The following is an 18317-nucleotide window of genomic DNA, read 5'->3' as shown; positions in this document are numbered from 1 at the left end:
AAAGTGTATTTCATTTCATTTGGTTTGAGGAAGACGTTCATTTTGTTGGGGACATAATGCACAATGCTTAACTTATAACCACATATAGTTATGATGATTTTTTAAAGTATGTAACTCTAGACCAAACCATTTATTTTTCCAATGAGTTATTAATGCAGTAACGGTCCATATTAGTAAATATAAAGAATACAAAACTTCTGTGTGATACAATTACCAAAAATGAGTCCTCGCCAGCATGTTTAATTTAATGGTCGAATATTTTTAACTGTATTGAATCAACAGATTGGTGATACATGTTTAATATGCCGTTTCATATTACACGGCATACCAATTTATAGTGGTTTCAATAAAGCATTGTACATAACATTCATTTAAAAAAACTCATTATCATTTAAAATTGGGTATGCCGCTTCAGCCAACAGCACCTTTTGTCAAACTGAATGTGAACCTATACAACAGATATTTTGGGAATGTAAGCATGTCGATCAGTTAATAATAGAACTGTTTTCTGGATGCAATAATTGTTCAAACTTTTTAAATATACTTGCCTTTATACTGGGATAACAAAAACAAACGGACCCTTAAAAGTAATATTGTTTTTTATGAAAATGTTAATATTTTAAAATGAACGATACTAGACCCACTATTAAAGCAGCAAACTCATAACTGTCGTTGCATTACCATGTCCTGAATGAAATTTAATTTTGTAATAATTTGCGTCCAGTTAAAGAAATGGAACAATTGTGACCTATTATGCAGTAGTCGTGATACTCTGTAAAACAAATATTGTTTGTATTGTAATGTAAAAGCTATTGATGGTGCTATGTAAACAATTCGATATAATATGCATTATTTGCTTGTTAAATATGTACGGTGTGGACTGGTATGCACTCGATACGCACACACACATCTACGAGGATAACAAAATATATTGAACGGAAAATGATTTTTCATTTCCAACGTTATATTATTTAAAAAAAAAGCTTTTTAAAGAATACAGACACACATTTCCAGTACGTCTTTTGTATGAGAATATGTTTTATGTTGAATGAATAAGGTACATTTTCTGTACACAGCTGTGTCCCATTATTAATATATTTGTAATGAAGTAAAAGGAGCCAACACAACATGCGGGTAAATAATGAATTAAATAATGTTTAAAAAATTACTTTTTGGCTTGCTCTAAGTTTATGTAGGTCTACATGTGTCACTAGTGGAATCTGCATATTTCAATTTCTCACTAAATGAAAATGTATTTTGGCTGGTTTCATGTTGATGTAAGTCTACATATCTCACTAATGGAATCTGTATTTTGGGCTGGTTTCAGGTTTATCATGTAGGTATACATACTAGTATCTTACGAATTGAATCTGTATTTTACGGCTTTTTTCAAAAACATCATACAAAACAACATGGTTGAAAACACACTGACAAATTGATGCGCTTCTGCTGTTGGAGATGGTGCTCATTGTTTATGGAAAATAATAAAAATTGAAATGTACCGTGTAGAAAGGGACTCCGAAAGCGTCGTCTCTGATAAGCCTTTGTGTGGTGCATATTCTGATCCAAGAGAACAATTTACGCACATGCATTAAGCCCGGTTGTTCCAGATGTTTCAGAGACGGGTACTGTTTGATTCTCATCAGTAGAGACATCACCTTGAAACTCTTAACATTGGTAGCCCTTTATCTAAGGCAGTTGATCAGTAGCTTGTAAAAGACAAGACAGTGCATACAGCAAAAGACAAGCCTTGCTGGCCAGGCATGAAGCATCGCTCAGTAACTTTGAAAATGGTGATCATTATTCGCCAAAAAGTTATGGGTAACCATATGTTAATGTGAAAATTCATACATACGCGTTTTCGTTCATATTTCATCGGTCCGTGTTCGCTAACTTTTAAAACTTTTTTTGTTTTCGGAGCCAAATATTGTATTTCCATTTTCTATGATACGTCATGATGAATCATCACCTTAACCATTTTCATATTAACTATGGGTGAACTGATCGATTGTTTTCCCCACACATGTCTTGATAGATTCATAGTAAACATGCTCACTATGCATGACTGATGCAAGTAAGTAAGGTCACCCAACAATTTTATCCTGAGTGGTCATGAAAATAAAAATACTGAGAATGGAAAAGAATCCTGAAATCATATTCTAATTTCCGCTTATTCGTATTCTAATATATTCGACCATTCGATGTATCAATCTCCACGCAGATTTTTCTTCACATGCTCTCCCATACAATCCATGCCATCACTAGAAAAATCCTTCCGGACCTGGAAGGATTTTTTAGTTTTATTATTATATTATTAATAGTAGTACCATTTTCTTATATATTTTGAAAATAGTGCATAAGTTTAGTTTCATAGTAAAAAATAATAATAACCTGTATTAATAAAAATATTGTACCACGTGGCTAGGTTATCATCACGTGGTTGCTTATAACGGCAGGGATTTGAATCAGCATTGCTTGATCCAGTCAAATCTCTGTGTGGAGGTTGTCGATGTATTAGCTTCCAAACACCCAAATGTTCGAACTTTTAAACGTCACAAAAATCAACATCGAAGGTATCCTCTATGTATTTGTTTATGAATTGGGATACAGAATTCGTTTATTTTGTTTTCACTAGGTATATTAGAGTTTTTTCCATTTATGTTGTCGGGCAAATACGGGTCATTGACAATCGATATTTTAGCGACACCCTTCGATATTTTGTCATTCATTTACATGAAAAGACTACCTTATACCAACGTCCATTTTTGTGCAGATTATCAATTATTTATTTAAATACATATTTGAATTATGTATTCGAATATTCGAATATTCGTTCACATTCGTTAATGATACGATTGTCATATGAGAACTAAACAAAAATAAATCGTTACTTTACGAGAGTTTCAAACGTTTATCTGTGATCAAATTTTATTAAAATTTATCAATCCTGTTTTATATACAACGAACATTTGGGGAACATATACAGCATTCACAATGACATTCCATATATCAAAACAATAATGTACAATAAAAGATGACATATTCAATATTGGAATATTGATGTCCGAAAGATTAACACACCAGTTTAACGGCTTGTCGTGAGCTCACGTATCTCAGCACTTGCCACTGTTTTGTTAATGCACACACTTTATACACATTGCGAAAATTAAAGATGATCTTGTTTTCTACAATGTGTTTAAATTGTGTGCATTAACAAAACAGTTTTTCATCCCTCTTATGTTTGTGCCGGCAAATATGAATCTTCAGGCGTTTTTTTTTCTTATAAAGTCGTAAACATGATGTAGTATATTTATGTAGGAAAAACAGAAATACACAAATTGCACGTTGAGAAAGGTTTACAGTTTTAAGTTTGACAAAAAATAAAATATCAAAAACAAAAAAAACAGGAAACATAACATATGGTTTAAAGAATTACATAATTTCAATTGCTAACTACGTTAAAGGGTTTTGGGCTCCACAATCGTGGTTATGAAGGGACTCTATGACCTCCAAACGACACATGTGATGACAAAGTTAGCGTAACGTACGTCTCTCTGACCAGTCTTCTAACACGTTTAGTGCTTAAAAAGCTAAGCGCAATAAATAACCCTTGCAACGAATTAAACGCAATAAAAAGATACCAAAGAACTACAGAGTCGATAAACGATGCAACACATGCCAGTGCCCAAGTAAGCCCCATGATGAATGATAATTTTAAATACACAATAAATGTACACGTATTGTTTCCATTGGCAGCCCGTGCTTTGCGTCTGGCAGATGCGATGTGACTGGATGTTACAATGAAAGATACGATGTCGAACGCTTTCATAAGTGCAAGCGGACACAAAAAGAACAACAGCAGTGCATCCCGCGATGTTATCCAGCACATGTCGTTTCCGTACGTCGGTCTCAGCTGAGAATCTGCGTCGACTAGGTTAGAAAATTCTACAATTAATGCGAAGATTACAATTACTCCGGGCGTGATCAATGCATAACATAAACATTGTATGTATCGCTTTACCAATAAACTGTTTGGTTCTTGGCTGACATTAGCCCTTGCGAAGGTACTCCATAGATTGAACGAGATTGTGTTCATCCAACAGAACGACGACAAGAACAAGTAATGCATTAAAATTGAAACTATTTGACACCACACACGGAATGAAGGCAAGGCCGATGATATCAGAAAAGATATCTGTCCATTCATCAGAGTTATCATCAGGCTAAGTAACAACTTGCCTGCCATGTTACGAAGCTTTCCAATTATACAGTATACAGCCGTTGTTATTAATAGCGACAATATGGAGGCGCTCAAACATATAAGGGTAACGTAGCTCTCTACCGTATTATGGAAGCTTGAAAAGGGTAAATTTAAAGCGTTGGATACATTAGTACATATAAACACGCTGGAACCATTGGTAATATATGTGTCCTCTTCGTATAACGTTTGTGTATCTTTGACGAATAACAAAGTTTTATTTACAAACACATATTCATCCAAGTTAAGTTTTATCCATGTACACTTTTCATTTTTATCACTAGGGGAAGAATCCAGCAAGTCCACGCATTGGCCATTATCCCATGTTGTTAATTTAGGACACAGGGTTTCTCTGCAAATTCCGCTACTGGGATCGTAGATTTCGTCATTCTCGCACGCAGCTTGTAGTAACGGCTTAGTGTTGTCTCTTGGGTTAAGGTCAACTAATATTTTGAATGAGTATGGTTTATAATCATACCGAACGGGTGTTATTTTAGAGACATTAACTATAGTTCTGCTGCAAAACATATCCGACCTCTCAACACCGTTACATTCCGCGCAATATTCATTTCTGTAGGACTTACCAGAAGCATCAAATACAAGAAAATGTGATTCTTGTTCGCACAAATTGACTGTTGTAATAAATTTCTTGGTATCAATCGAGCAGTTGTACACGTATTGTTCGGGGTAACATGTTCGATAGGGAAATTTGTTTGGGATAAGCCGTAATAGCGAGCAGTCGTGGGTTATATTCGAATGCGAAGAACTGATACACGTGTGTTCGGATTGCCAATATGTATAATCGCTGACATAATTACACCTTGCACAGTACACATTTCTGTACGTTATGTTAAATTTATCTGTAACGGGCGTAACATGCAAAGCATTATTGTTGTCAAAAAACAAATGACTTTCGCAAAGCTCTTTCAACTCAGTATGTATCCATTTGGAATCACATTGTCCAACCATTAAAATACTCTCTTTATATGTATCCAGTGTAACATGGGTGCAAACAAATTGTTGAGGCTGCAGTTCAATGTTTTGTTCCCTATTATATCCATGGCAGCAATCATTCAACGTTCCGCAAAGATTATCGCAATAACAATTACTGACTTTGGTGTAATTAATCGCATGACAAGACCTTTGTCCAATACAATTTTGTGAATCAATGTTCCATAGAGCACTCCCACTGCCATACGTTTCTGTTATTTCAGTAGGTGATGACCTATCGCCTAGTGATGTTGGGTCAGTACTGTTTCCGAACACTGGTATCGTTTGTGTAACACATGGCACACACAGTAACCAGATATATGTAAACATTTCCACTGAAATAAAAGTAAAAATACACATTATTTCCGAAAATTATTCTAGCGTTTGTCCTTTTTGTACTACAAAAATGCAACTCTGAATAAAACACTTTGTTATTGTTCAAGCGTTTAGTTTTCATCAATTTAGAACATATTATCCAAACCTGTATCAAATGACTTGATTTACAATAATAAGTGGTCAGTCCTAATTCAGGCAAATTTACTTTGCATATTACTGTATGTATGTATTTTTATCTCCAATACCCCGAGGTTATGTTTCATATATTGCCTTTCTTCTAAATGACGTTATCACGTTTACTCTCTGTTGAAAGTACGGTCATTCGATGCAAGCAACTAATTTGTTATTTCAAGTGAGCCGGTGATTGAGATAATTGTGTCTTTATATGATATATATGCAAACGTATTTTACATTCGGTGAGTAATATTTTAGAAATAGTTTGATGGTACAAATTAAGTATCAAACATGAATTACATATTTATGATAATTTAACAGAATCATAATATTCGTAATACCACATTGAATCTGCGCATTTATATAAGTAACTCAATCAACATTACTACACATCATCAGTATAGATAGAAAAAATGACGTCATTTCACAGTTAAACAGTGAAAAATATCGATATTTATCACTGTTATTTTTCACTGTTTAAAACAGTGGAATACCAATTTTATTTCACTGATATTTCTCTATAAACCATCGGAAAGCACAAAATAAAAATCCGTAATATTTTTAAATAATCTGAAAATACAAAAAAAATCATATGTCCTATAACTAAACGACCGCATACGGCGCTATATTGAAACGAAATGTTAAAATCCGTATCACACAATATATGTACGTAAAAATATTGCCCGTGGCAGATGACGATTAATTACTGTTTATCATATATAAACTGCCTAGTCCGACTGGTGTGCTTTAGGCCGAACACAGATGTCACTTGATCTAACAAGTATTAATTGCACACGGAGACACGCTTAATTAAATGAATCGGGTCAAATTAACTTGCATCACGATGAGTGCCAACCATTATAATAGCAGAATCCCAGTCGTCTTTCATTTGCAGTATATAATGTGTTATTCAAGAAATAATTACTACCGGTAGGTTTATCGTATCCATAAATGCAAATGCGTATTTCGAGTAATAAAATCATTTTCGTTTACACATTGAATAAACAGTCGTACGGAAATATGGTAAAACGCTTACAATTGCCCGATGAGTGCGAACCATTATGATAGCAGAATCACAGTCGTCCTTAATTTGAAGTATATGATGTGTTATTCAACAAACTATTACAAGGTTTATCATGCATTAACGGTATGCGTATTTCGAGAAAAAAAATCCATTTCGTTTTAAAATTGAATAAGCAGTCGTGAGGATCTATAAAAAATATACATAAAATCATTCACAATAAAATGTATTAAACTTATTAAACACTTCGACATTACATTTTGAAATTCTTGTAAATCTTCCCATAATGTATGATCTGCTATAATTTACTTACTTGCTTGTTTGTCCCACGATGAGAGGTGTCCGACGGAGCCCGTAAGATGGGTGTAAAAGTAAGCAGCTGCAGATACGAGTTTGAACTTAAGTAAACTACAGCGCGGGGGTTCATGCTGGAGGGAAAGGTTAAAATGAACAAGAAGCAGATTTGGAACTGCCGCAAAAAAAACAATTCATTGTTCCAATACCTTACGATCCAAGCATTTCGAATTTTTGTGCCACTGAAAATCAGTATAAGCTGTTGTTGCCAACCAATGGCTCCGATAAAGGGTCACAATTATAGCCCAAAACATCGATTGTGCACTAGTCCATGTCCCAAAGGTGCGTCCATTCGCTTAAAACAGCTTTCTGGTGATTAAGTGGCAATGACTGCAGTTTTGGATAGTTCGCACAGACGTGATGACAAACGTTTTCGAAATCTTACGCAAATAAATATTTTTAGTAAATTTTAATCGAATTTATTAACTTTAATGACGTAAAAACCAGTTTTAAAAAAGACTTATGAAAATAAATGCAAACAACAAAAATATCAACTCAGTTCTCCAATTCCAGTAGGAAATTGAATCGGAAATCATATAATGCGAGCTAATTAATACAGCTATGAACATAATAAATACAATCAATACATGTTTGGTTAGCCTATGAGATACAGTTTATGTTTTAATCAATATACACAAACGAATAAAAAAGATTGGTTTCTGGCTATCTTTATGTTGATTTCATCTGTTCAATTAGTTGACAGTGTGTGCGCGATCAGATGGAATTGTCATTAACAATCCTGATACCGGCACGGGGCATAGCACATCTGGTGGCTATAAAACGTTCTTCATTAGTTCTGTCAACACCGAGTCGCATAATAAATGACATGGTACAGCAGGCTGTCATTATGATGAACTTTTTCGGTAACACATGCAACATCAGAGGGGGTAATCGCGTGATAGTCAAGATGGCGATGTTCATGCCGAGGCGGGTATTTTTCGCCGTTTTATGCTCTTTATTACTTGTATTTATTGTTTAAATGCCGCTCACTTTCCAGCCATATCAGCAAGAAAGTTTTTAGCGTTTATTTCGTGTTGATATTCGCTCTTTTTCTCGACTTGACTCGCTGCGAAATTTCTTAGCGGGATGACCTAATTAAAGCTCCACTAAGAAAATTTGCGGGAAGTAAAGTCGAAATATAAAGCGAATTTTAATTCGAAATAAACGCCATTAACATGTTTAGTTTTACTGATAGGGCTGGAAAGTGAGCGTCATTTAAAAATTAAACATAAGTTATTAAGGGTATTAAATCACGAAAAATAACTGTCCCGACATGGGCGTCGCCAACTAGAATATCACGTGGTTATCCCCTCTGAACATGGGCCAGCAGTCCTTTGGACTCCCTACTTTTGAAATTTAGGAGCCCTTCAGGGAGTCATAAAATTAAGGCACTTTTTATATTCAGTATTTTTCGGGTTATAATACATGTTGATTAGATGTTAAATTCTCTTTCATGTTTGGTTTCAGAACGCAATATAATTTCGTTAAATTGGAATACGAAACTATTTAACCAACATTAAAACAAGAGGGCCTAAAAGGCCCAAAGTCGCTCACCTGAGATTAAAAGAAATGACCTGTTCTTTGCAGCCCAAGATATCAATAGAACAAATGTTCTAACCAAGTTTCATGAAGAATGAACAACAAGGTCGCCGTGGTGTAATGGATATGGTGTCCGCCTTGCGACCGGGAGGTCACGGGTTCGATCCCCACCGTGGGAGCGTTCTTTAGATTTCCCCCAAAGACACCAAGTACTGGTTCTAGGCCCAGGAAACGGACTCGAGAGCGTTTATATAAGCCTAAGGCTTTCGACGCAATCGAGCTAAAATAAATAGGTTTAAACTAAATGGCCCCATGGCGGAAATGTTTTTCAACAGACTGGAACCATTTTTGAACTCGTCCAAATATTATTGGGACAAATCTTCTGACAATGTTTCATGAAGATCCAACAATAAATGTGGCCTCTACAGTGTTAACAAGGCAAATATCCATGACGCACAACGGAAGACAGACGATTGACAAAAGGTGATCACAAAAGTTCACCATGAGCAAAAAATATTATGCTCATAAAGATTGTCACCATGTGTGAAGATCAGCAAGTGTCATTCAGATTAAACTAAAAATGTGACTAAAAGTATTCACAATGTTTCACTATAAACAACTGTGGTAGTGCTGTGTCGTTCGCTTAGGCAAGTGAACCGTTCACGGGACGGTTACGATTTATGTAAATTTATTAGCATATCTTGTATAACATGTCTGAACTATATTGCTTTGTACAATCACTATGTTGTATGATCATATACATGTTTACATTGTATGTATGATATTGAATTAAAAAAAAATGTGAGCACTTATGTAATACGGATGTATTTATCGAGTATAATTAAAGAACGCTTATTTCCGGTCCGGATGACACCACTGACTGGTTGTAATTTAATTAACTAAAGGCGTCCAGTCAGATACGCCTGAATACACTCAAACAATTAATCTATAAGTGAAAACCAAAGCAGCATAATGAAAATAACTAACTTTAGTCTAAAGAATCTATGCATCGTTAAAAATTAACAAATACAGCAAATACCTTAATGAATGTAAAAAGAAGTTTACAATCTGTCAAAAAAACAGAAATATTAGTAACTGTTAGTCTAGAAGTTGCTTCAAAAATTTAGTTCATAAAATAAGTCTAACTTAATCTAAAGAACACAATTTATGGAGAGTGGATAATTCCAGTGGCTCAAATGTAAAAAATAAGAATTTACAAAAGTTATTTCAATCAAAAGAGTCTTTCTAATTTAGAAAATGCCAAATAACAAGGTTGCCATGGAAACATTTTCATTGCACAGTTTTCTGCTGAGATTGTTGATTTTCCCAATCCAATTGATCTTAGAAGATGTTCAATCAATACACCAAAACACAGTAGGTTAACATGGCTTATCAGTAAAGATCAAAGATAAGGCTCTACAGTGCATTAGTACATGTACAGTTATTTTATGACATAGAAACAATAGGTCTATTAAATTGCATGCAAACTACTGTCTTTATGTACACCACATTTTATCAAAGAAGTCCAAGGTTTATACAAGGGAGTTAACTATTAGTAAGTATGTACAGGTTATCTTTCTTTAACATTATGGCTTATCTAAACTAGACTGTTCACATGTTTTCACTATATACATATAGAGAAAACTGCCCCACCCCCTGCTGGCCATGCTTTTCCACCAATCATGACCATTTTCGAACTCGTCCGAGATATCTATAAAATCGATGTTTAGAATTTTTTTATGATGATTAGGCAAAAAATGTGACTTCTAGAGTGTTCACAATCTTTTTTTACTATAAAAATATAAGGAAAATCACGCCCCCCCCCCCCCCTGGCGGCCATGCTTTTTTAACGATCCGAACCATTTTCGAACTCACCGTCATATCCAGAAAACGCATGTTCTGACTAAATTTCATGAAGATTGGACCAAAAATGTGACTTCTAGAGTGTTCACATGTTTTCACTATATACATATAGAGAAAACTGCCCCGCCCCCTGGCGGCCATGTTTTTTTACCAATCTGGACCATTTTCGAACTCGTCCGAGATATCAATGAAACCAATGTTTTGATCAAGCTTCATGATGATTGGGCATTGTGACTTCTAGTGTTCACAATGTTTCTCTATAGCCATATAAGGAATACTGCCCCGCCCCCTGGCGGCCATGTTTTTCAAGGGACCGGAACCATTTTTTAACTCCACCAACATATAATTTAGAGAAACATTTTGACAAAGTCTCATGAAGATTGGGCATCAAATGTGACTTCTACAGTTTTCACAAGGTTTTTCTCTTTTTTTGACCTAGTGACCTAGTTTTTGACCCAGCATGACCCAGTTTTTAAGTCAGTCGAGGTATCAATGTGTCAAATGTTCTGACCAAGTTTCATGAAGATCAGACAATAAATGTGGCCTATGGAGTGTTCACAAGGCAAATGTTGACGACGGACGACACACGACGGACAAAAGGCGACCACAAAAGCTCACCATGAGCACCTTGTGCTCAGGTGAGCTGAAAAGATCTCAACTGTTCTCTGCGCTACAGAGTTTTTATGAAAATAAAATACACCCACGATTTCAATGCGAATGAAGTGACGTTGTACAGTTGCAACATCATTTTCGCGCGCTTTTATCGGGACAAAGGATTAAGTGGGTTGATTTGAAGCTAGAAGTGTAAACTTCGCGTTTACATTTAAATCGGAAATGTGTTTCGTATTAAAAAATTTACAACAAAACATTTACAGTTGTACTCAAGAATTTTCCTTTTTTCACCCGTAAGCCTTCATACTGACAAGACGTGTTTTTCACAGCTCATGGCTATCGATTTTCGTTAGCGATGTAAACGTCAATCTCGCTTGTATAATATATGGTTTATATGCATGTAGCACGTGAATATTGTAGAAGACGAAAACAAGGGCTGTCACCATAGGATGACTTATGCCCCCTATAAACGCTTGATAGAAGCTATGAGCTTTTTTCGAAACCTAAAGGCAGATTTCGAAACCTAAATGCGGACCCTAAGTTCAAGGTCACAGGGGTCAAAATTTTGTGCGTATGAAAAGGCCTTGTCCATATACACATGCCTACCAAATATGAAGGTTATATCTCAATGGACATAGAAGTTATGAGCATTTTTCGAAACCTAAACGCAAATTTCAAAACCTAAACGCAGACCCTTAGTTCAAGGTCACAGGGGTCAAAATGTTTATGCGTATGGAAAGGTCTTGTCCATAAACACATGCACACCAAATATGAAGGTTATATCTCAAGGGACATAGAAGTTATGAGCATTTTGAGAACCCTAAATGCAAAGTGTGACGGAAAGACAGACAGACGGATGGACGGTCCGATCACTATTTGCCCTCCTTCGGGGGCATAAAAATGGGTCTTCGCCAGCATTTTAAAGTTAATGGTCGCACATTTTTAACTGTATTGAAATAACAGAATTGTGACACATAATAAACATGCCGTTTCATATTGCACGACATACCAATTTATAGTGGTTTCAATATAGAATTGTACATAGATTCATATGAAGATACTCGTTCTCATTTAAAACTGGGTATGCCAATGCAGCCAACTGAACCTTTTGTCAAACTAAATGTGAAACAATACAACATATATTTTGGAAGTGTAATAACAGAACAATTTTCTGGATGTTATAATTGTTCGAACTTTTAAAATATAATTTGCTTTAAACTGGGATATGCAACTTTATATTTGTTTTGATCAAAATGTTGATGTTTGTAAAATGAACGAAACTAGACCCACTATTAATGCAGGAAAAAAATTGCTTCCCTTGTATTACCATGTGCTGAATGAAATTAACTATTATAAGTCTTTGCGTCGAATTAAAGAGGAGAAAAGAAACAATTGTTACCTAGTATGCAGTAGTTGCGATAATCCAGTGTTTTTTCCCAGGAGGGCAAAGGGGCATGGCACATTACTTTCAAAAATGGCATTTTAGCGCGCAGTTAAGGCAAAAAAGGGCTAAAAACGTTCTGTGAATACCTGAATTAGGGAGAAACATGTAATTTTATGAGAGGCAGTTGTGGAAAAAGACATACATCCACTGAGTAGATTACAGATAAATATGTTATTGCTATCTTAAACATTTTTATGCATTGTTGATTATCACAGACATTTAATTAATTCCTTCTAAATGTATGATCGCCATCGTTAATTCGATGGTTTTGACGTTATATGCCTTTTTTGCCATTAGTACTCCAACTATATTCATTCACAAACGGAAACTGTTACAGTAACTCAAACCTCTGGCATAAATTATACAACTCTCTCTCGGCGAGGATGCGGCAGTAATCAGGTTTATCGTAGTTAAGAAATCTTGCTTGAAGCCCATGGTCTTAACCTTATTTGTTCGCAATAGAGCAACTAATAGTGAAAACAACGCATTCATTTTTGACGAAGTTTAAAGATACATTAATGCGAAACAACAATTTATAACTTAGTTTACAATAATCTTTTGCTGGACAGGACATATTACATTCATTATTTTTATCACTATAACTATAATTTATTATTTTTATCATTATAACTATAATTTTCCAATATTATTATTTACATTTAAGTGTACTTATTATGCTAATAGAAGAATGAATTTGCGGCATCAACACTTTTTTTGCAGCAAAAAGGAAATCAAATATAATGCATTGCCTACTGAGCGCTCATTGACGAAGTTCTTCAATGTCTTTAAGTATGGCAGATTTATAGGCAGCAAATTGTATGTATTGCGAAAATATTATGTCATGATATATTCATTAGCAAAAAGGCCAAAACATATTTAGTAGATGCCAAGACAGATACATATAGGAATATAAATCACATGGCCACTAGCCATGCTGTTATCAATTGACATGACGCCTTATCAGTGATCGCTCCGCCCACTTAATCACGTGGCTCAGCGGGAAGAAAACCTAGACAAGCTAACACCAAAATGGCTTCTTTGCCTATATACTGAATATAGATTTACGCGATATTCCGGATGATTTTATGGACTTGTTTAACACCATATTACACTTGTAAAGGGGTTGATGCCATTTAATTATTCTGCAAATGCAACAAATATACGATTAAAGAGAACATCAGCTATTTATAACGGGTAAATCGGTACATTAAACACGCTCTCAAACGCTTACGCGCTTACCGAAATCGAACCCGATATTACGTGTAATGGTGGTATTTGCAATAAATTAACACTTCACCGGTATTTACCCGTGTTATTAACAAAATTATTACCGAAACATTCCCCCTTACCCGTGTATTTGACACGAAATAGCGCTTTATAACTGGGAATTCGGTGAAGTTTTACGCGCTTTCTGACGCCGGGTGGGTACCTCAATCCCACATGTTATTGCGTATAAAAGTGATATTAATCATATTAAAAATTGCTTATGGGACATTTATCAATCACTATAATTTAAAGCGCAAAAACAACACAGTAAGTTTGGACATTGTCTGATATAAAATTAGCGTTGTACGAAATGGAATACGGTCAGGCTACATGTATTATAAATTAATAAGGCTACCAATATCAGACGCTCGCGCAGGTACCGACTTCCCCGAAGTTACCGCATTTATTGGTTAACTAATATCAGTAATAATAACTCTTTTACAATAGCATTTATCGATACGTCTTTATTAAAATAATAACAAAATGGTTTTCACTTGTTTCTGACACACACAGAAACGCGATTTTTAACGGGGATTTCGTAAAGCTATACGAATTGGGTACCAAAATTCTCAATTATTTTACATGCACACGTGACATAATACATACTTAATAATGCTGAGTTATTGCTTATATGACATTTCAAGTTTGTGAAATAAATTAATGTTCTATAAAGGGGATCTCGGTAATTCTTGAAGCTTCCACTCGCTCTTGTCAATACCGCATTGCCGCGTTGGAAATTTCGGCTTTGGAAACGAAATAAATGCAATGTCACCAACTAATCTGTCAGGATATCGATTGTCCGAGTTACATAATCCCCATTGACAGCGTTTAACCATTTTTAATCGTTTTTTCAAAGAGGAAAACAAAACAAACTCGTTGGAATAAAAGTGAACCTAAACATGTAGCTTGTCTAGAAAATGGCGGAGAGGTCGTTGCTAACGATTGCGCCCGATTAATCGATCGCTGATTGGTGGATCAATTCTAGTGGGCGGAGCGATCATAGATAAGGCGTCATGTCAATTACTCCTAATGAACCAATAATGTGAAGTTCAAAAGTACATCTTTGTTAATTTCAAAGTAATGAGACTCTTTCAAAAATGTTATACAGACACCAAAATCATTGACAATATAATTTAAGCCGTTGTATCTAAATGGTATAATTATTGCTTTACAACAACGTAATCCAACTTGGTTTACGTTTCGTATATGAAACGAAATCGGATTGCATTAGATTTGAATTGATACATGTATAACCTCTATGTATGATGCTGATCTTGATATAGAAAGACAGGTGTTACATGCCAAAAATCGTGTAATGATCATTTTCATTTGTACCAAGTCATTTATAAATTCATCCATAAACATCAAATATATGGCCAAACAAGAATGTTTCAGCCGACCATCAAGAATAAGATGGTACACATAGAACCACAGTGCAACTGCTATATGCTGCCTCCTTTGAAGGGAGGCATGAAAACACAAACAGCATATTAAGAATATATATACATTAACATATTTATTTTAGCCATCAGTGCATACAACAAGAAAAACAAGGGCTGTTTGTAAAACATGCATGCCCCCCATATGGGCTGTCCGTTGTAGTGGCAGCCATTGTGTGAATACGTTTTTAGTCACTGTGACCTTGACCTTTGACCTAGTGACCTGAAAATCAATAGGGGTCATCTGCGAGTCACGATCAATGTACCTATGAAGTGTGATGATCCTAAGCAAAAGCGTTCTTGAGTTATCATCCGAAAATCATTTTACTATTTCGGGTTACCGTGACCTTGACCTTTGACCTTGTGACCTCAAAATCAATAGGGGTCATCGGTGAGTCATGATCAATCTACCTATGAAGTTTCATGATCCTAGGCGTATGCGTTCTTGAGTTATCATCCGAAAACAATTTTACTATTTCGGGTCACCGTGACCTTGACCTTTGACCTAGTGACCTCAAAATCAATAGGGATCATCTGCGAGTCATGATCAATGTACCCATGAAGTTTCATGATCCTTAGCGTATGCGTTCTTGAGTTATCATCCGGAAACCATTTTACTATTTCGGGTCACCGTGACCTTGACCTTTGACCTAGTGACCTCAAAATCTATAGGGGTCATCTGCGAGTCATGATCAATGTACCTATGAAGTTTTATGATCCTAGGCCCAAGAGTTCTTGAGTTATCATCTGACAACCACCTGGTGGACGGACCGACAGACCAACCGACCGACAGACCGACCCACCGACCGACCCACCGACATGAGCAAAGCAATATACCCCCTCTTCTTCGAAGGGGGGGCATAATAAATACAAAATAATCATAGCTTTAAAATACTCTACATAGCAAATCACACAGTTTTAAATTATTCAGTTTATGTGACAAAAAGGATTGGCCCATTTATGCCTAGCGTCTAGAAAAAAGACCTTGGCAAACAGCAAAGACCCAGATGAGACGCCACATGATGCGGCATCTCATCAGGGCCTGCGCTGTTTGCTTAAAGGAATTTCTGTAAAAAATATTCTAAGTATAGAAATAAATATTCTAGACATCCCTAATTTTGAAAATAAATTGATCCAATTTAGATAAATGGGAGAGTCCACTAGGCATAACTGGGTTAAACAGCAACTGCCCCTACACACATTGTATATACAAAATAAAGTATACGTACAATCTTTGTTTTTTAATAAAAGCACATTGGCATTCCTATTATCCTTTGCTTATTGAATTGACAGAATAATAAAAGTGCCACAGTGCATAGTAAATTACTGCTATACAAGTTTAGGTGCATGTGCTATTAAAATGAGTTGAAAGTCATTTGATCAGTAAATATAAAATATAAACATAATTTTTAATTAAGCAATCTTATGCATACAACTCTATAAAATAATGATTCATAAATATGTTCTACTTTTTTCTGAAGTGATACGATGACTTTGGACATATACACAATTGGTCCATACTTTTCTCTTAGACAAATGTTTAAACTTTTAAGTCAATACTTCCCATAGGGGATTCATAAAAAACAGGTACTTTTACCTGGTTAGTCTTGATAGAAGCAAAACACATCACTGGCACATGGTTTTTGCATTAAGTCATTACAAGTTAACAACTCATATTAAACAACCACCAAATGTAAAAAGTTGAAAATGCCAAGTAAAACACTTCCCCAGAACAGACACGGCCATGATAAAACTGGCCTATTAAATGTGTCATTCAAGGATGGAATCGATCAATCATCGATCTATAATTTAGCAATAATAGCATGGTAAATATCCAATAACTTTAACCCATTTATTTATTTCTATATTTAGAATATTTCTTACAGAAATTCCTTTAAGCAAAGAGCGTAAACCCAGATGAGACGCTGCATCATGCGGCGTCTCATCTGGGTTTACGCTGTTTGCCAAGGCATTTTTTCTAGACGCTAGGCATAAATGGGTTAAATCCTTTGACACACAACCTTTGACCAATATTTTTTTTTTGTATCGTGCCCACTATGAACTTTCAACTGATCAATGATCAGGTCAGAATTGTTCATCCGTAACAGAAGTAACATCGTATCACTGTCTTTGAAATTGCAGATCTGTCTGAAGATGATAAATAGATGGTTCATAAAGACCATGGCTCAAACTCCAGAGAAGAATTTCGATTAATTCAATCTAACAGTTAACTCTTCATTCATGGATGTTTTAATTCTGAAATGTTGATATGCATTAACAAACCCGAGTGCACAGGTATGTAATTTGAGTAGTCTTTCTCTGTAATCTCATGGCAGTCAGCCCAGATGATGTCCCATTACCAGCCATATCTTTCCACCATTCTCTTGAAGGCATCTTTGGCCTCTGCCTCACCATATTCTCTGTCCGGATTGGAGTCAAGGCGAGCGTTCTGGTCCGACATTATCTCAGCCCGGATCTGAACCAAGATGCTCTGAAATGAGACAGTGTCACAGGCTCATTGAATGCTCCTGGTTGATAATTGTCTTTTTAGTTTTGTTTGACAGCGACTTAGCAGTGATTTTTTGAGTTCTGATATGTAGTCTTTGAACCAATTAGCCTGTGCAGTGTGAACAGGCTTATCAGCAATGACACTTTCCCCTTTAATGAGTGTTTATTTAAAGGAAGTCTCTTCAAAACAACAAGATGTGTTGGAGAAACACAATGTCCCCCTACATGATGTTTGACCTTGTAGGATGACCTTGACCTTGACCCTTCACCACTCAAAATGTGCAGCTCCATGAGATACACATGCATTTCAAATATAAAATTGCTAGCTTCAATATTGCAGAAGTGACATTACATGAGCAATTTTGACCCATATATTTGACCTTGAAGGATGACCTTGACCTTTCACCACTCAAAATGTGCAGCTCCATGAGATACATATGCATGCCAAATATCAAGTTGCTATCTTCAATATTGCAAAAGTTATTGCAAATGTTAAGTTGGCGCAAACCAACC

At 35.6% G+C, this 18317-nt stretch overlaps 2 protein-coding genes across 6 annotated transcripts in view; both read right to left on the bottom strand.

The window, feature by feature from the left end:
- Positions 1-18317, bottom strand: part of LOC127845676 (WW domain-containing oxidoreductase-like) — a 323591-nt gene that overhangs the window by 113380 nt on the left and 191894 nt on the right. The gene's annotated exons all lie outside the window — the stretch shown is intronic.
- LOC127845683 (ubiquitin-conjugating enzyme E2 Q2-like) overlaps positions 1-18317 on the bottom strand; it is an 82749-nt gene that overhangs the window by 45926 nt on the left and 18506 nt on the right. Inside the window, exon 9 of one of the 4 annotated variants that reach the window (XR_008033321.1) lies at positions 17318-17787. The exons of 2 other annotated variants lie outside the window; for them this stretch is intronic. Coding sequence is in view for 1 of the 2 variants with exons in the window: in XM_052376764.1 (XP_052232724.1) it covers positions 17653-17787 (135 nt within the window). In the remaining variant the exon portion in view is untranslated. Of the gene's footprint in view, positions 1-15383; positions 17788-18317 lie in introns of those variants that run through there. One more of the 4 variants, XM_052376764.1, reaches the window with a different exon arrangement.

This window comes from Dreissena polymorpha, chromosome 9 (assembly GCF_020536995.1).
Source record: "Dreissena polymorpha isolate Duluth1 chromosome 9, UMN_Dpol_1.0, whole genome shotgun sequence".
Taxonomy (NCBI): Eukaryota; Metazoa; Mollusca; class Bivalvia; order Myida; family Dreissenidae; genus Dreissena; species Dreissena polymorpha.
Note: the sequence above shows the minus strand (reverse complement) of the source record. Positions and strands in the feature narration are given on the sequence as shown.